The sequence below is a fragment of the Tasmannia lanceolata genome, unplaced genomic scaffold (genome assembly GCF_043159265.1).
Source record: "Tasmannia lanceolata isolate RefF3 unplaced genomic scaffold, GAP_Taslan_0.1 ptg000037l, whole genome shotgun sequence".
Taxonomy (NCBI): Eukaryota; Viridiplantae; Streptophyta; class Magnoliopsida; order Canellales; family Winteraceae; genus Tasmannia; species Tasmannia lanceolata.
Window position 1 is genome coordinate 50,447,583 of NW_027518714.1, and position 20,224 is coordinate 50,467,806.

Genomic DNA, 20,224 nt, shown 5'->3' on the forward strand with positions numbered 1-20,224 from the left:
AATTTCAGATTTCGGTCAAGATCGACACCAAAATCACATATACCCGAAATGGTATTTTATTTCGTCCGAAATTTCGGTCGAAATTTTGTTTTTTTTTCCGAAATTTCACCCAAAAACCTGTTTTTTAATTAATTAAAAATTTCGACCGAAATTTGGTATCGAATAAAATAATGTTTATCTTGTTTCGCTGGATTTCGGCCGAAATTTCAATTTCAGTGGGGTCCGAAACCTGTACTGAAACCGAAATTTAAAACCATGCTAATAAGGTAATATTCTGCAAACAAGGGGTGCCCCTCTAGAAATAGACCAACATAACGCTCATCATTAGCATTATTCAAGTAGATAACCATGTTGAGAATCCTTAGATTTGCAAAGTGATAACTGAAATTCCCAAGCACCTTTTTTCTTATACACCAAAATTAAGATTAAAAGGAATAGAAATCCATAATCTGTGATCAAATCGATATGATAAAATGACCTACCCCAATATGGCGAAACTTATGGGAGTAATTGACTTTAGCAGCATACCTCAAGACTGTGTCCTCTTCCTCAGGATTGTTGAAGTTTGAAATGGCATTCTTTTGTCGAATGTTCAACGGGCGGTATGAACGAATGTCAAGCCTTAAAAGATTGTGAATCTCAATCTCGAAATTCTTTATAGGACAATACCACAATCTCAACTCCTTGAGAAGATTACAAGAGGACACTAACTTCGCAACCATATCTTCAGATACTTCAACGTAATATAACTTTAGGGATTCAAGTTGGCGTAAACCCTTGAAACTAGAGACAGAATTCAGTATGCAATTGTTCAGCTCCAATTCCCGCAAAGACCCACAACAGAAAACACTGTTGGGGATCTTATAATGTTTCATGCTTAAAGCGTTATTGAGAACGAGCCTTTGGATTCCTTTCATGGTCAGGAAAGAAAGGAATCGGTCCAAGTCCGAGTGGCATTGATCTAAAACAATGGGTCCAATTTCGCAATTTTGAATTGACTCGTGATTGTGAAGTGAAAGAATCTGATCAACGATTCCTACCCATTTGTCAATTTCCTTAGTACCAAAACCATGGGAAGAGGTTGCTGGTAAGAGTCGATAATCAAGCACGAGTTGAGGAAGGGAAGTCAAGAGATATCTACACCTTTTTGATAGAAGAGAAGCTCTTGCGGCTTCTTTCATGGGTAAGAGAGAAAGGATTGATCCAAGAAGATGATCAGGAAGTTTGCTGATTCGGTCTTCATTCCCAGCCATAAGCCCCGGTCTCAACCATTCCACTCTCGTTTTTATAACTGGAAGTTCTAATTTATAGTTTCTAATTATGCTCTCGTTTTTATAACTGGAAGTTTCTTATTTTGCTTCGTTGGGTTTCTTCTCAAATGTCAAGATTTTCGTTTTGGGCTTCTTTCTTTTAAAAGATACATTATCATTCCTTCCCTGGAAGAGTCCATTTTCCCGCGCTTTGTATTTTGGATGTTGCTATTCTATGGGAAGATTTTATGTGTGGGTCGTATAATTATATACCTGTATTTTTTAGGATGATCCAAACCCTCCATTTGTTTGGCCAAGAGGTAAATAGGTTGTGCCACAAAAAATCATTTTCAAAGGATGATCCTAACCCTCAAACCTATAAAGAGATTGCACATTATGGAAACTTCTATAGATCTTAGGTTAGGATCTTCATATGGAAATGAATTTTGGGGCACAACCTATCTACGTTGTGGCCCAACAAATAGACGATTGGGATCATCCTATGGTGTGGGTACTACTTGAAAAATTCGATTTATACCGCCACACATCATATAAAATCTCTTCTTATGGGATTCTCTCCTGCTAATTTTTTTGATTTGGAAGCCTCTCCTCAGAATTAGGGTTTTTCTCATATTGTTTTAGGGATGGTATGTTTATTGGTCTTCTTGTAATTCTCACTTCTGACCATGGTTTTAAATTTCGACCGAAATCCGAAACCGGAATTTCCAAAATGTACCAAATTTCGGTCAAAATTTCGGCGAAATAATTGATAAATTAATATTATTTTAATCCTTTACCAAATTTTGACAGAAATTGGCCAAAATTTCAGTAAAAAACAATATTTCGAGAGCTTTTACCAAATTTCAGCCTAAAATTCATAATTTCGGCCGAAATTTCTGTTTGTTACAGCCACCACAAATGAATAAAACAAATTCTGCTGAAAAGTTAAGACTCAAATTGATTTTAGAAATGATATATAGGAAGAGAAAACGGTTCCTACACATGTGTAGATAAGTTATCTACACACTAGCTTAAAATACAGTGGAGGCCACATTATTTGGGTGATCCAAACCATTCATTTTTAAGGCCCTCACATAGATAGGGTGTCCACAAAAAATCAGACCTATAGGATCATCCTAACCATTCGAACTGTGGAAGCAAAAAATGGACTAATTTGTGAAGGTTTAAAGACATCCATTTTACCTCAACAAATCGTAGGGTTGGGATGATCCTATGGATCTGATTTTTTGTAGACAGCCTATCTATGTGAGGGCCTTTAAAATGGATGGCTTGGATCACCCAAACAATGTGGGCCCCCACTGTATTTTAAGCTAGTGTGTAGAGAACTCTCTACACATATGTGTAGGAACTGTTTTCTCATATAGGAAGAGAAAACGGTTCCAACACACGTGTAGATTAAATTGAAATAATCTTATATGCAGGTAAGGGCCAGTTTTAGAGGCATCTAAAGAGGCCCTTAGTCAGTACCCCGTTGAAATGGGCTGGAGCATCTGATTGGTTGAATGTTTCTTTCTTTCTTTTATCTTCACCTTCTTTGAGTTTTTTCGACTATGTTGTATCTTCCTTCTCTCATAATAAATTCAGCTTACACCAGTGACATGTTTGATTTTCTTTCATTATCAGAGAGCTTGGGCTTTGAATTGGGCAGGGGTTTCTTGGGTCCCAAATGTAGTCAATAATTTAGTGGACATGGGCATGAGAAAAGCATGTTTCTCTTCCCTTTCCTATTTTCTTCTTTGTAAATTTCATCCAATATCTGATTTGGAGAGGGGATTATTCTGTTACCTTTATTGGAAAAAAAGAATGGGACTAACAGAGGCACTGAATGGGAATTCATCTTCTAGGCCCCACTATAGATGTGTTGTGCCCCAAAAACCACCAATATTGAGCTATCCTAACCCTCTGACTTGGTGAGATGAATGGTTTGTATCATCAAATAGGTGAACTCCCCACTTGTATTCAAGCTTCTTTCATGTAAAATGGACGTAAAACAAATTTTACACCTAAAGAAATGAATGTGAATGTAATATTTATGAGAGTAAAATTCATTTAACACCCATTTTATGCCGAAAGAAATGTAGTGGTGCACACAACAACTATCATATAACAGCTCAGTTTTTTAACGTATTGCTGAAACTAAATTTTATGGTTTAGAAACTGCCTATGTTACAAGGAAGTAACCTGGACCATAATGCTCAAAATTGAAAACTTAGAAAAGAACATGGAGGCCTCATCTATCAAACTCACAGCTGAAGAGATGAATGAACTGAATGCCATTAGCGGAGAAGGTGCGGTAAAAAGGCGTGATAGGTATCCTGAAGCAGCATATATGAAGGAATATGTCCCAGCGGTGGATAGACACATTAGAAAATATTCCATAGTGTGGGTAACCACACTTACAAAATAACTACGTGTGGAAAGCACAATAGAAAAACCCAAGTGTGGAAAGCCAGACTAGCAAGTGTGACAAAGCCACACTAATCAAATGCCTTGGGTATAGAAAGCCATAGTTAAGAAATATTTTAAGTATGGAAAACACCACTTTAAAATTTGTGAAATTATAGGAAATCCCAAAATTACATAATATATCTACACTCCTCTAAAACTCATTTTGACAGAAGCTACATACAAGTGACATACACATCAAATCAAGTGCTAGCAAGCGTCCAAATTAATTTTTGAGGGAGAATGGAGTGAGATACTTAGAGAAATAGATAATTCACTGACGTAGTCAAACTTAGAGCCATTCTCCGGAGAATTAGAGAAACAAATAAAGTAAGGGCCCGTTTGGATGCAGAGAAGATTTTGATTTGGATTTCTCACATTTGCAGCCCTTTTTGCATTGTAATTTGGATCTGATCAAATTCTTGGATTTCCAATTCAGCAGCTGACAGTGAAAAAATCATATTTACAAATAAGCTGTGCAAATAAGAAATTGAAAATCCACAGATCTGGCAGTTTCCTTCACCCTCTTTGCTCCTCAACCTCTCCCTTCCAATAGGAAGTACCCCCCTTCCCCCTCTCTCTCCCTCAACATAAGCTGCTGGATCTATTCATTTTGTATTCAAAACTCAATTCCAAATCCAAATACAATATATGAGGTATCCAAACGGGACCTAAACGTATGTTTCCTTCAAGCCTTTTTCTTTCTAACCTACTGACTATCATTCTAAGTGTCCTTGGAGACCAGAACACTGTTAATGGACTATGGTCCACACTTTCTAATAATAGGATAGTGACATTAACGACCTCTGAAAGGCTCTAGGGTTCTCTCGCACGCCTTCGGGTTGAAAGGAAACATATAACCTACAATTTTTACTTGCTAACTTGAGCCTATGGTTCTATGGTTGCGTCTGTCATAGATACTTCAAGTATATTTCTCCCCCTATGGATTGAAAGGAAACATATAATTACCTACAATTTTTATCCCCATCTTTGCTACCTTGAACCTATGGTTCTGTCTGTCACAGATATTTAAAGTATAATTCTCCCCCTATGTTTGGTTCTTCCTTTGAACTAAGGTTCACTCTTCCATTTGGACCCCGAATGATCCAAGACTTACTGTCTAGATTTATAAACCTCAATATATTGCATACAAGGCTATGGAAGGCTAAATGGTCATAGGAACTCACCTTAATATATCCTACACCCTACATCTGAGAAATGGAGTTAAACTTAAGATATTGATATCTTTCTCACTCGCAAAATACCCCAAACATATAGAAGTTTGAAATGTAAAGAACGGTGTAATTGGATAATGATGTAGGACACTTTATAATTTTCTGTATATTTCTTAGTTAGTAGAATTTCAAATTCTAGATAAGTTTTTTTTTTTTTTTTGAATGGTTCTAGATAAATTCTAATCTTAGGATTAATTAGTAATAGTTGAGAGAAATTAGGAAACAAGAATATGTATAAATACTTGATGTATGGTGTATATGGGGAGATCTTTTCATGGAATAAAAACTCAGTTTCTTTTGTCTTTCCTTGTGGATTCAAGGTTTCTTGCTTCTTCTTTTTTTTTTTGAATGGTTTCAAGGTTTCTTGCTTATTCTTTGTCGATTCAAAGAATTTTTATCAAAGAAGACGGTGTTCTTCGACAAGTTGAAGACGGTGATCTTCGCCTTTTCAGCACGCATCCGCCTGCAACAGTTGCTATCAGAGCGAGGTTTCTCCTCGGATCAAACCCACTTCCAAACCACCATCAATTGAGAAGCCCGGATTTCTGGTGCGGATCCGCCGCACAAACGATCCAGCTTCCTCCATTTTAGTTTGTTGTAGCTCCTTCAAGCTTCCGCTTCGCCAATCGATTCTCAGCCGCATCTAGGCCTTGGAGTTTCAGCAGTGAACCACCCCCAAAAAAAATCAGCAAGCCGAAAGGATCTTCTCTGGGCAGTTTGCAACCTATCTGAAAACAAGTTTTCTAGTTTTTATCCGCGCATATCAGAGAGCAAAGAGTCATCCTAAAGTCATTCCCAAAGAAGAGGTATTTTAGCCGCATTTCCCAATCTTGTTATTTCCTCACCCCCGAAACCTCCATTTTGTTTGTCGAATCCCCCCCCCCCAAAACATCCCTATCTTTTAGCAAATTTTGCAATATCCCACCTTGCCCCTTGTTGATACCGTTGCTCATGGGTTGTTTGACGCCCGAACAACAGCCAATGCCACCTACGACCAGTCCTTGAACAAATCTTCTTCTAAACCAGCCAACAAACAGCAGCCAAATCTCTCCACCTTAGCCAAATACCCTCTCATTCCTAGCCCCTGGTTCTCTGTCCACGTCCAACCAACAGCCAGCACAGCATCACCCAATACCCATCTCTAGTTCCTCTTACTTCTAAACCCTACTCCTAACTCCACCTGAAACTTCACCCAGAAACACCCATCCTCTTTTGTAGCCTACCACCTTCCCAAACCAGTCCTCAATTTTCTCTCAAAACCCAATCCTAGCTTTAAAGCGACACATTTCACCTTGCTTTAATCGACCTTCACCCCACAAAACTATAGGCCGCAAACCCATTCTTATCAATCCAACCTAGTTTTTCAGCCCCTATTGCAAGTTTGATTAAACCTAACCCAATGCCCTTCTAACTTTGTCACCCATCCTTAATAACACAAACCTAACCATCTTTAACCCAGAATCTATACTTTTTGACCCATTGAAGAAGAAAAAAAACCCTTTCACCAACTTGCCGATTCCCAAAAGCCTTTGCTGCCCTATACGATAGCCCCTTTCCCCTTATTTTTAGCTAGCCAATGCCACCTTTGCTGTCCTCTTATTTTTAGGTGCTTCCACTTCACAACTTTGTTTGCATTAACCACTCCACTGGAAAAACTTCTTTCCATATTTTAGGCGCCATTCAATAAACGAAAACCCAAAACTACTTAAACTTTAGCCTCCTACTTTGGCAGCCCATTGACCACCAAGATTCCTTGACCAGTCATCTCTTCCCTGCAGCCCAAAACCCATTAGTTCTCAACCCACTCATCTTAACATCCACACAACTTCCTTTGTTATCCCTAGAACCCAAAACACCCTCTACTCTAACTACGCACCAAGCCAACCATCTTTCTAAGCACAAGTTTTAGCCATCCCCTTTACCTTAGAAAATCCCATATCTTTAGCCTAGCATTTAAACACCCACAGTCCTTTGCCTTTTTCTTTACAAAAGAGCGACATCACCTCACAATTTTGCACCCTTTAAATTCACCCGAGAACACCTTGTTTCAGCCAGATTCCCAAACTTTATATAATATCTACCACAATCCAACTTGCATGTGCTTCCTTTGGATGAAAGCAAACCCGACCTCCTTGGCTACCTAAAACCTATTCATCCTCTCTAATCCATCTTCTTGAAAATAGCCACCTTTGTTGTCATTTAAACCACCTATTTTACTTCACCTCAACCACCCATGGATCTATCTTTTGTTCATGCCTTCTTTGGATATGCAAATAGCGAGACTGAATGCTTAGAATTGATCAATACCATTGAAGATATGTACGAGAAATACGATCTGGGCAACGCAAAAATGATTCGGTGTGTCAAAGCGACCGTAGGCGTTCATGCCAAATCCTACTTGATAAAGATGAAACATGAGCGATACAAATTGGGACAATCACCCTTCAGTTATTGGTATGAAGTACGTGATTCTTTTATCAAGAAATCTGCACCGGTTACGTACAAAGAGAGCTTGAAGATACAGGCGAGACTGAGAAGAGAGGAAGCCCAAAAGACTAAGGACCATGCCAAGAAGAAATTGCATGTGTTCTAATACAAAAGACTCGGCGAATGTATCAAGCCAGACGAGAATATAAGAGGTGACTCGGTTTTGCAATCAAGATTCAGAGTTGGTGGCGCCAAAAGATCACTCGAGCTAATTACTTGTGCACCAAGTATGGTACCAACGTCAATCAAAGTGCTTGGAGAGCTCGAATCACTCGACGGAGCGCCGTGATGAAATTCTTAGTTGAAGCTCACGAGTCAGAGATGTCAGATGGAGATTTGACCCAGTTCAATGACAACACCCTTCATACAAAGCGTAATTAAGGATATTTTCTGCCTCAGCTACCGCGGATCGAAGAATCAATCGAAAGTGTATTTTTAGCAAAATAAAGTCCCACCTCTTGTCCACTCATGCCAGAGTAATTTCTCGATGGAGACACTTTCTAATTTTCTGTATATTTCTTAGTTAGCAAAATTTCTAATTCTAGATAAGGTAGAATCTTAGGATTAAATAGTAATGGTTAAGAGAAATTAGGAAACAAGAATACCTATAAATACTTGATGTAAGGTGTAAAAGGGGAGATCTTTTCATGGAATAAAAAACTCGGTTTCTTTTGTCTTTCGTTGTGGATTCAAAGTTCTTGCTTATTCTTTGTGGATTCAAAGAATTTTTATCAAAGAAGATGGTGTTCTTCTTCAACGGGTTGAAGACCTTCGCCTTTTCCACATGCTTATGCCCGCGTCGGATAATCACTGATATTCATTTTCTTTTTCAAGCATTGAAAATAATACTTTTTTTTAAGAAGAAGAAGCATTGAAAATAATACTTCCACCAAGTTTTCTAGTTTTTCAGTGACTCTTCAATGGCCATCAAAGCATGGTCAAATTGTAATAGTAGGGTTCGAAGAATTTTTTTTCAATGATTTGGAGATCTTCCAAGCTATATTTATTGGCTCTCAATTGATTAATAAGTGTAATGTCTGCAAGAAAAAATAATCAAAATGTTTTGATTTCTCCATCAAAAAAAGATAGAAGTATAGAACTGCCATAGTAAGGTCTGCAACCTTACAATCTTTGCTCTCTCCACTTATTTGTAGGATTTTAACAGAACATTCCATGCTTGTTTCGCCATCTTTTTATTCAAGATTTTCTAGAAAATCCATTGCTTGAAAGATATAATAAAGCACTTTTCTAGCTCTCTTGTGGTACTCAATAAATATTTGGTGAGAAGGTGAGATTTTTGTGATTTTCTGATTCCACACACTCTTGACCTACAAGATCTATAATCTCTTGATATGCAAACATCAGTTCCATAGGGATACTTCGATGCTCATGGTTCTTCCAATTAATCCTTGGAAATTTTGAAATGTGCATTGGTTTCCCAATGGCATCAATATGCTCTGATACTAAATGTAAGAACAAAAAAAGAAGACAGAAATCAAATCTTTAATGTAAGTGCTCATACACCCTACAAAAGAAAACCACAATAAACCAAAAAAAACAGAAAAGAGAAACTGATAGGAGAAGAGAAGAGGGGGAGAAATACAGAAATCTATTACTGCTTTACTCAAAAAGGTTTTCGCACAACATTTACATTCAAAACACCTACTTATATACAGAATTGCTCACTAATACATCCATTGCTATATAAAAAAAAACCAACCAAAGAGAAAATAAACGAAAAGAGTTGGTTTACTATTTATAATTTCTATCAGAGAGACAGAGAGACAGGACAAACAATAGGACTTACATAATAAAGTCCATAAATAAAAAATTGGAGCCAAAGAAATCAAACGTCGATTGATCTTTTATGAAGGATCGAAGTTTTCTATCTTTATTCTCTGTGCAAACCATTGTCATGGTTACCAAAGCATATCAGGCAGATAGAACAACTTTAAATGAATGACAATTATTTTCACTAGTTATTCTACAAATGCAATGATCGCGTTCAGTGTGTAAACTTACTTTACCATAGTCACATATGCTTAGGGTCTTACACCTATGACTGAGATTGATCATGAGACTCCATTGTAGCAATTTAACCTGTGATAGTGAATAGAATAAGATATTCAATCTCATTTCCAACTGTGGACTTTTTAGGTCTACAAGGAATTGGAATTATCATATCTCCTGCCCTTGGATCTATGAGTTCTTAGCATGGTGTTCTTACAAAGTTGCCTACGGAACTCAAATGTTCACATTAAATGTAATACAAGATAAAATACACATAATAGTCACGTCAGTGTAAGGAATAAAGCCAAAGAAACAATTTCATATATTCATAATATACGATAAAGTACACAATTTCAATTGATGGTGGTTTTGAGGGCATACATGCTAATAAATTCCTACTTGCTCTCAAAGCCATCCATGCATCTATCCAACTCGCATTTTCTCTAGGTGTTTCTTTAACAACTTTTGGTAAAGGCTTAGTCAAGGGGTCCGTAATATTATCCGCTTATGCAACCTTTGTGATGGTGACATTCTGTGTATCATATAACATATTATGCGACACTTTCACTCAACATGCTTTGAGCTCTGATAGGATCTCGACATTTACGCTAGAGTGATTGCCACACTGTTTTCACAGCAGAAGGTATGATGCAGGAGCATTCCCCTACTCATTCTCTACATCAGCCTTTACAGCTCATTAGTCTAGACTTTTTTCATTTCTCTTAGCTTATCAGTGGAAGCTCATGTATTTTCATGTCATTTTACATTAGTAGGGGTAGTTTGGGCATTTGATTTTCATTGGGGGTATTTTAGGCCTTTTATGTTGTATTAGGCGCTGCCTATATAAAGCCCCTTCCCTCTCATTTGTAACAAGTTCTTGGAGATTTAAATTTGAGATTGCAAAGATTCCTTTTCTACCGTCTCAAAAAAAAAAAAAAAGATTCCTCTTTTGGAGAGAAATTAGAGAGCGATTTTCTCTTCTCTTTTATCCCCTTGTGTTTCTTGAAGATTAGAAATTGAGATTAGGATTCTTCTAATCTTTTCCTCTTTTTTTTCAATCCAATTATCTTGTTTAATGCAAGATTAATATCAAATTTAAGTGTTCTTGCATCCCCTTGAAAGAATCTAGATTTTTCACCGGAGATCCGATCATCTTCCAAAGAATCCGACAGCACTACCGTGTGCCGTGGCCTCTTGCATCAAGTGGTATCAGAGCTAATCTTGCTAGATTTCTTAATCTCAGCAGGTCTTGGGGAAGAAAAACAAAAATCAAGCTTAGCTCCGTAGAAAAGCCAAGAAGAATTTCAAAGAAAAAGTGCAGATTTTCTTATTTTTTTGCACCGGACGAAAGTGCAAGTTGCTGCTTCAAGAAATTCATGGTGTTTGACTTGTAATACTCTTTTAATCTCGTTTTAATCTGTAAGTATTTTTTCCCTATGTGCTTCAGTATCCTACCAAATTTGGTGAGAAATATGGAAGAAATGGAATCAAAACAGCAAGATCTGTGTGCAAAAAGTACAGAGTTCACTATGTGAACATTCTGCTTGCTAGATGAGTATTCCTCCTATGCTCTTTACAGAATCCAGTTCAATTCGCTTCTGGAACAGTATCTGAATATTCTCCTTATAAAGATCGTCAATCATTCATAAGACAATAGAAAGAAAGTGGTTGATTAACGTACATTGGCTGAGCGAGTTCCAACCGATCTGAAACGTACAATAAGAGCTTGAATCGACTTGAAGAATTTCTCACACAAACCTTTTTTTTTTTTTTTTGAATGGTATTTCTCACACAAACTTAATAGATCCAAGTTTGTTTGAGTTTTGCTTTTAGTTAGATCAATCCAATCCCTTGCTAAATTGGGATAATACCTTGGCCGATTTTTAAAAAAAGAGAATGTTAGCTATCATGAAGAGCAAATGTGACACATAGTTTCTGTTCGTGAATTACACTAGTGCTGAATGATGATGTTCGCAGTTTCTTCATCGAATTCTCCTCCTAAAATCGTCTGCTCTTTCTACCTGTAAGCAGATCAAAATTCATATGTCGAAAATTTAGGCTCCGCTATTGTTTATATTTATTTGATGAGGAATTGCATGAGAATTGGATGATAAGAATTCTCCAGGCTATATAGCATGGGTTACATCTCTGACAATAGTGTGGGTTAAATTTAGACCCCGCGATTTATTAAAGTTATTGCTCTGACTATAGCGTGGATTAAATTTCTCCCAATCTTTAAATTCTTCTCAGCCTTTGCGGGCCCCATAGGTGTGGCTGATGCCCAAGAGGCTGAGTTGAGAGCTATCCATCAAGGCATACTTCTACTGGCTAAAGACCAAATGGATAGAGTTGTGACCCATCCATGGAGATTTGATCAGTACTTTGATGAAATGCAAGACACAGTGGGAGCCTCCTCTATTGTTTATCAACACATTTGTCGCTCTGATGATGGGATTGCCGATAGCCTTGCCCTTGCGCCTTGACCTAGCCTTTGTTTTTTCTATCTTTTCTCTTTTGGTAGCCATGTTACTATGTACTGACCATCTTGGTCCTTTCTCTAAAATAAATTTTTTGCTACCCTTCAAAAAAAAAAAAAGAGGAATTCTCCAGGCTGTTTGCAAGAATTGAAGAGTTTGTAAATGTTGCCGATTGTCTTTTCTTGAAGCCTTTTGTTCTGGGATTCCAGTGCTTCATGTTCATCTGGATGATTGTATATTGATTTTTTTCATGGAATTTTGCCAGTATTTCACATGCATGTGACATCTGGTTAAAAATTTAGGGGTGCAACTCAGGTCGGGTTCATCCCGAACCTCTCAGGTTCAACCTGAAAAAGGTCGGGTCGGATTGAGGGCTTGGGCAACCGGACCCAAAACCCAACATTTTTTTATCATTTTTTAGTTTTTTGTAAAGCTTAAAAACTCGGGTTGGAACTCGGGTCGGGTTCCGGTTGGAAAAAAGCTTTCCTCGGGTCGGGTCCGGTTGAACCTCATCGGGTTGGAACTAGGGTCGGGTCGGGTTCAGGTTGAGTATGGGTTCAGGTTGGCCTCAACCCGACCCAAGCCGACCCGAGTTGCACCCCTAAAAAATTTTGAATGTTTGTGGTTTAATTCACTGAAGAAATTGAGAAGGAATGTTGTAGAATTCAAGTGAAACGAGTTCAAAGCTAGCACAAATTGAAATCTCAAGACCTAAGACAACCTATATCACCATAAGAATCAGTCCAGATGGGGTTTTGGAATTGAGTATATGAAATTGCTAGTATGTAGTTCATGTTGCTGAGTATGTGGCAGAATATCAATTGAGATGTGCAACAGTTGTCAAGATTGATAGGAATTTTTAATTCAACATCAAATGTCTGGATTTATTACCTAAATAGAGCCTAAACGACGACACGTGGGTCTAAGAGCTGAAGATGTTTGAATCCTATAAAATTCCAATGCATTTTAGGCTCTTTGGAAGTTAGTGCTTCTGTCTAGAGCTAGATTGCCCATGGTATTCGAGTGCTAAGTGCTAAATGTAAACAACATAGCACCTGTTGCATATGCTGTCACTTCTAGTGAATGAATTACATTTCTTGTTCAAATCCATCGAGTCTGAGAAGGATTTTTCAGTGAACAAATCCTAGCTGCTTAGTTTCTTGTTTATCTACACACTGCGTTAAATGCGTTTTTCTGCTGAGTGGAAGATTCAAGTTCTCTTCTCCGATCAAGTATACATGATGAAGAACTTTGAGGGTTAACAAATTTGGCAACCTCAGAAATAGACATTTCTGCCGGTTTGTTTCTATACTGTAAAGAGTGTTAGTTCCTGGGCTTTATATGTAGACCTCCACCTTCCCTTTGTAGGCACCTTTTAAAACCGGGGCTTGCTGCGAACCAGAACCAGACAATATTCTGCAAAGTGGTCGGGGCATTACAATATGGTATCAGAGTGAGTGTCAGTTTCTGGGCGTTATATGTAGACCCCCACCTTCCCTTTGTATACGCGTTTTAAAACCGGGGCATGTTGCGACCCAGAACCGGCCAATATTTGCAAAGTGGTCGGAGCGTTACATATATTCTTTGTGTTGAATTTCTAATAGAAACTTTTCGTTGAGCCCAAGAGCAGGTTTCCAAAAGCTCGGCTTCAACATAAGAGGCAGTAAATCAATCCTATTACTTCGAAAGGGATATATTGCAATCATTTGTTGGGACAGCATATGGAAAATCGAAAAGGGCTAAATTCGGAAATCCAAAACATGAGGCGACGACAAGGACCACTTAAAGTGAAGTCAAACCTGTCCCTTCCCATACGTAAGTGTGCTTTTCAAGAAGGTGAGTGGAATCACCATGAAGAGGATGACTTTGAGCGTGATTTCATATATCAAACAGTCCCTAGACACTCTTCGTGCTCATATGGTGATAGCCGGATGGAGATCCCTGAGTTCCATTGGGGAATACCAGATGATGAGATCATTGTTTGGATGAGCATTATTGAGGAGGTTTTCCAAGTCCAAAGAGTTCACTCATATCATCAGGTACCTTTGGCCGCTTTAAGATTCCGATGCGAGGCGCGTACATGGTGGCATATCTTACTATATCATCGACGGGAGATTGATGATCCTCCGATCTTAACTCTCCACGGCATCTCTTATCACAGCTGCTAGAACCAATATTCTTTGCCATGTGCAAATTTTAACAGAGTATGAGAAGAGGCCCTTGGTTGGAGTAGCGATTTCTTTTTACTCTCTACTCATCTTTCACAATGTTTTAAGCAATACAGCCCCTTGAACACTGATCCATTTATAAGCAAGGATTCCAAAATTCATAAATCACGCTTAATGATTCACTCGCTGAAGTTTATCTGAATTGTGACAAGGTGATGCTTCATACAATTAAAAAGTTTCAATTTCTTCCAATAATCTAGCTCAACCTTCTGTTTCAAATTATCACATATTGGAGAAACACACTAAAAGAGAAAGAAAGAGCGAGAGAAAGAAACTTCAACGTTTATAATTTGGTCAGAGAACTCAGTTACTTAAACTACCATCATTGATAAGAGATTTTTTTGTCACTAACTAATAAGGAAATATTTTGCAAACAAGGGGTGCCCCTCTAGCAATAGACCAAAATAGCGCGCATCATTTGCATTATTCAAGTAGATAACCATGTTGAGAATCCTTAGATTTGCAAAGTGATAAGTCAAATTCCCAGGCGCCTTCTTTTCTTATACACTAAATTTAAGATTAAAAGGCATAGAATTCCATAATCTGTGATAAAATCGATATCATAAAATGACCTACCCCAATATGATGAAACATACGGGGGTTACTGACATTAACAACATACCTCAAGGCTTTGACCTCCTCATGATTGTTGCAGTTTGAGATGGCAATCTTTTGACGAATGATCAACGGGCGGTCTGACCAAATGAAAAGCCTTAAAAGATTGCGAATCTCAATCTCGAGATTCTTTATAGGACAATACCACAGTTCCAACTTCTTGAGAAGATTACAAGAGGAGACTAACTCTGCCAGCAGACCTTCAGATACTTCAACACCAAATAACTTTAAGGATTCGAGTTGGCGTAAACCCTCGAAAGTAGAGATACAATTCAGTATACAATTTTGCAACTCCAATTCCAGTAAAGACCCACAACAGAAAATGCTGTGGGGGGTCTTATAAGTATTGCTAAAAGGGTTCTTGAGAAAGAGCCTTCTGATTCCTTTCATGGTCAGAAAAGAAAGGAATCGGTCTATGTCAGATTGGAATTCATTAAAAGAAATAAGGAAACGGTCTATGTCTGAGTCCCATTCATCTAAATAAAAATATGTGATTTCACAACTTTGAATTGAGTCGAGTTGGTGATGTGAAAGGATATGATCGATGATGGAGACCCATTTCTGGATTTTCTTACCAAAATCAAATCCAAAGGAATAGGTTTTTGGAAAGAGTCGATGATCGAGAAGGAGATGAGGAAGGGAAGTGAAGAGATATCTCCACCTTTTTGATAGAATAGAAGCTCTTGAGGCTTCTTTCATGGGTAAGAGAGAAAGGATTGATACAAGAAGATGATCAGGAAGTTTGCTGATTCGATCTTCATTCACACGAAGCCTACGGTAAGCCATATTCTCAACCATTTTTATTGCAATACTGCGAGGAATGAAGGAATCTGAAGAAAAACCCTGAAGAACCATCACTATCTCGTTTTTATAACTGGAAGCAAAACCCTAATAGCGAAATTCTTTCTCTCAACTCAACACCAATAGGTACATAACGCAGGGGAAGCTCGGATATCAACGGCTTATATCGTACGTGGTTCCCTCTCTCAAAAGACGCAGAGAAATTTTAGAACGTATTGTTTAGGAATTAGGTTTGGCTTCCTAATTTGTTGCTTATGTTTTTGTGGACGACTCTCTCCTGCGTTAAACGAGTTTTCTCCCCTTAACCCAAATAAGAGGTGTTAAGCCTAAAATTGGTAACAGATGAGGCAGTGTCGAAGGAGCTGATCTGGCGAGTTCAAAGATAGAAATGATGGCCTTTTTAGGGATTCAGTCCCCTACCTTTGAGCCTTTAGAGGCTTTTTATAGTGGAGTTTTGAGTATTGGATTACCTTTTTGCCCTTGGGGACAGGTGTCAGCCTATTAGTGGATCAAACTTTACCCTTTCATTCATGCCCTTGGACAGGTGCAAGATTGTGGTTGGGCAAGGTTTACACTTGATTTTTCTTTTTTTAGGCTGCAATGACCCTATTACCCCTTGTTGGGTGACGAGCATGTGGGCTTGTCTTGGTGTCACGTGTTGATACGTGGGTGGGGGATCTTTTTACACCCCATCAAATGCCCCCCACTTCCTTAGACCGGTGAGGGGTGATGAAGTAGTTGTACACCATAGCTTCTGCAGTTTGTCTTAATATGCTTATCTTCTAGGTTGGCCATGGTATGTCTGTTGGCTCAGGTCGGCTGGCTAAGGTCGACAGATTCAGGTCGGTTGGCTAAGATCGGCCGGCTCAGGTCGGCTGGTTCACCGATGAACTGGAAAAAATTTGATTCGCTCATCCGAGTTTGATTCGCTCCTCATCCTGCGGTTTCGTTGCAATCTCTTCCGGGATTGCATCAGTTAGTATCAGAGCTGATACTTTCCTTGGGTTGAAAAAGTTTGGTAGCGATATTTGCGTGGATTCGCGATGACTACAGATTATCTTCGGTCACTTCATAGAAGAGTTACCAAACACTAAAGATTGGGAGGTAACACCGGATTTAAGATCATTTTATTATTATTTAGAGCAAGAGGTCATAAATTGGGAGTCACCGCCAATCTATGATGAATATTCGGATGATGGATATTTAATTATTCCTAAAAGTTCGAGTGAAGAAATATTGACCTTTGATGGTAATAAAGTGATTAGCAAATCACTTGAAGCGATGGTTGTTGTTTCCTATGAAATTACGAACGAAGAACTTAAAGAAATTGGACCAAACAACATGGCGATTGAGGTGAAGGGTATATGTCGAAATATTATGTTGATTTCTTCATCAAATTATGTCGATCCATTTTTAGTAAATCCGACATCGAAGCTTACCATGGATATTTATGAATTCAAGCATGTTCAAGATCAAGGGAGATTATTTTTTCGTTTTAGGGAGATTATTTTTTCGTTTTAGAGATCATATGATGTAGCTTTATCTGCGACAGTTCCAGTTTATGATTGTTCTTCGATGCTTCAAAACTCGAGGACGAGTTTTTTTTTTTGACCGGAGGAGAATGATGCAGAACGTGGCGTTGAACAAATCTTTTACTTTTTATTTTCTATTTTCGTCTTTTTATTTTTAGTATTTTTTTTGGGGCGTCAAAACTTGTCCGAGTAGCTTAATTTTGGTATTTTTAGAAGGGTTTTTCGATTATCTATCTAAAGAGCCCAAGCTTTTGGACTTGATTTAGGTAAGTTATAGGCGTTTTACGGATATGGTATAGGGCTATTACAGGATTACTATTTTAGATAAGTTTTAGTCAAGATTTTAGGTTCTATTTATGTTATTTTAGTTGCTTGAGTATTAAGTTAGCTTTAGGGTTTTGTTTTCTTATAAATAGAACTCATGACAGCATTGTAATGGAGATACTTTCTTTGATTATTGAATGGAAATTTGCCATTAGGCTTTTTTGGGTTCTCTGAGAAGTTTTCTATGAATTTTATTTAGCTTGATCTCTTAATGTTCTACTAAGGATCTAAGCACGTATTGATTGTGGTTTGCTTCATTGTTACATTGTTTGTTTGTGAAGAATTTTGGAGATTTCACTAATTCTTGAATATCTTAGATAAATTACAAAGACAATTGATGGTGCTTATAAAGAGCACTTACATGATAAACATAGAAATAAATCAAGACAACTATGGAAAGAGATAACACTAGAATATTCTAATCTAACCTAATCAAATCTACTTTCCTAATCTCTCTTGCTTGCCTCTTCTAATCCACTTGACTAATTTATCTAGTTGCTTCATTTAGCCAACTTACCCAATCTACCTCCAAGATGATCCAACGGTGAGATCTTAACCCAATCCAACCTTTGGATCCCACATATTCTAACATACCCCCTCAAACGTATGTGGATTGAAAATCAACATACGTTTGATTACAATGAAATTCCCCAATAAGAAAATAAAATTTGCTCCCCATAAGAAAATAAAATCTTTTGATTGGAACCGCACTGCCGAAGTTTGATGATGAATATGCCTTGATGTTATCGCCGAATGTATATTGCGGAAGAAGACGCCGCTTGTTGATTTGCCGTGAAGAGATGGATGAGAACAAATCATAGCCTTAATGGGCTAGACAAGAATCAAACCTCGATGGGGGAGTGGTAATGGGTCACTATGGACCAAAGCCATAATGGGCAAGTCATTAGGCCGATTTAGAATATCGAACCTTCTGGAAATAGGCCACATTGGACCAAAGCCTCGAAGAGCAAAAAGGATGCCTCGATGGGCGAGAATGAGCCTCAATGGGCCAGACACATGGGTCGGCAAGTTCCGATCCTCATGAAATTTGGAAACAACTCTCTCAAGCACGCACTTCAAAACAAATGAAGCACCTCAATTGAAAAGAGAGAATATTCCGGGCACGCACCTCAAATGAAGTGCCTCAACCGAAATATATATGAAAAAAAAAATGGAAGAAAAAGAAGATAGAGAAGAAAAATAAGATGGAGACAAACGACAACTAATGGCTCAAGGAGGACAATTATTGGCAAACATAAAAGGTCATGCAAAACCTTTCATAAGAAATTGAGCAATGTGTATCCAAAGAGGGCTGCAAATATCAATAATCGGTAACGATATTTCTCTAAAGAAAGGTAAGAGGGTGTTCTTCTCAATTTTGGGGTTAAGATATTTGGGTAAAAGCAAAGGAGTTTAATTAGTAATTTGGAGGTGATTAGGTAGGTAAAGAAGAAAAGGGTTTCTGTGGGACATGATCCCGCGAGAGGGGTGGGGCGCGAGCCGCCATGCACTCTCTCTTGGTCTCTCGTACCCACGCGATTGGCGTGTGCATTTTATTATTGATTCGTCTTTCCTGTGAACTTGGGATCACTAAGGCAATCCGAATTCCACACGAAAGAGACTGACAGAGTCGCCACCTAGATGTGGGATCTAGGACCCATAATTAACCAGAAATCTAGACTCGCTACCTGGTTACGAGAATGGAAGGTATGGGGAGTTATCCACCACATGCACCATTCTTGTCCGATAATCGGTCTTCGATTCCAAAAGCTAACTCTTTTAAATTTATTTTAAATGGCTCATTCAACTCTATGTTAATGTGCGAACTAAGTGACATGCATCCTAGAATCTAATTTCAATGTGAATCCTAGATGTGTATCTTGATTTATTAATTTGTCTGGATTCATTCTAAGTGAAAGTTCTCCTAGAATTCTAATTTCATGGAAAACCCTAACTGATTTGATTAAGTATTTACAAGAAAATTAATATACAAAACACCACAATTTGTTTGTGGTGCCGACTCGCGGGTGGTATGCCATCAGACATCCAAGCTGCCTACGTACCCAAGCCTTACTGGGATCAGAGTCGACGTAGTTCGGTGCACCTAAGCTAAGCTACATATGCCTAACTCAACTAAGACACCGACCTAGACGGGATTGACTGTTTCAACAGTTTTAAGAGAAGTTGTTTAATTCAAGTTGAGGATTTTATTATCTTAGGATTTCATCGAAGATGCTATATGATTCTTATCTAAATGCAAGTTGTCCCTTAGACTAATGCAGGTTAGCCTACATCCTAGTCTACTAGGCATGTCTTAGGGAAAGATGAGGTGACTAGTGTAACTAGACCTATGGTACGGTTGCTATACATAGCAAGCGTCCGTGATGAGGCTGGACTCCTAACTCTAGGACTCCCTAAAACTTAGGACACGACACAACACTAGTGTTCCTAAATTGGGTTCTAATGGTTCTTAGATTGGAAACCATAATCCAATGGTTCCGGAAGACTCGAGACAAATCAATTCAAATTCTTGAAGTTAATTAATTTCAGATTTCATGGATTTTCGATTTATGGACACTTGAGGATTACCAATGGTTCTAGGGTTCACCAATTTCGGCCCAGAATAGCATCCAAGGAAGGGAATCGTGCGTTCTTTCCTTGCGCAATTTAATACTTAGGTTATAACATCTTATTGCCTGGCATATCTCAGGATTTCTGTGGACAGTAACCTCGGAGCCAACAACATGCTATAGCTTAAGTATTCAAATTGTCAAAGATCGGTTGCAATTGGGATACGAT

The 20,224-nt window shown here is 38.2% G+C and overlaps 2 protein-coding genes across 2 annotated transcripts; both read right to left on the reverse strand.

Annotated features, from left to right (window-relative positions):
- Window positions 1-455: 455 nt before the first annotated feature.
- LOC143861541 (F-box/FBD/LRR-repeat protein At1g13570-like) lies at window positions 456-1,253 on the reverse strand. Its single transcript, XM_077372454.1, has one exon. The coding sequence runs from the start codon at window positions 1,251-1,253 to the stop codon at window positions 456-458; it is 798 nt and encodes a 265-aa protein (XP_077228569.1).
- Window positions 1,254-12,385: 11,132 nt separating this feature from the next.
- On the reverse strand, window positions 12,386-15,966 carry LOC143862340 (F-box/FBD/LRR-repeat protein At3g26920-like). Its single transcript, XM_077373364.1, has one exon. The coding sequence runs from the start codon at window positions 15,621-15,623 to the stop codon at window positions 14,673-14,675; it is 951 nt and encodes a 316-aa protein (XP_077229479.1). The 5' UTR covers window positions 15,624-15,966; the 3' UTR covers window positions 12,386-14,672.
- Between the last annotated feature and the right edge of the window lie 4,258 nt (window positions 15,967-20,224).

Bases quoted from the DNA above. Each gene is read 5' to 3' on its own strand.
- LOC143861541 (XM_077372454.1), bottom strand. From the start codon at position 1,253: ATGGCTGGGAATGAAGACCGAATCAGCAAACTTCCTGATCATCTTCTT.
- LOC143862340 (XM_077373364.1), bottom strand. From the start codon at position 15,623: ATGGTTCTTCAGGGTTTTTCTTCAGATTCCTTCATTCCTCGCAGTATT.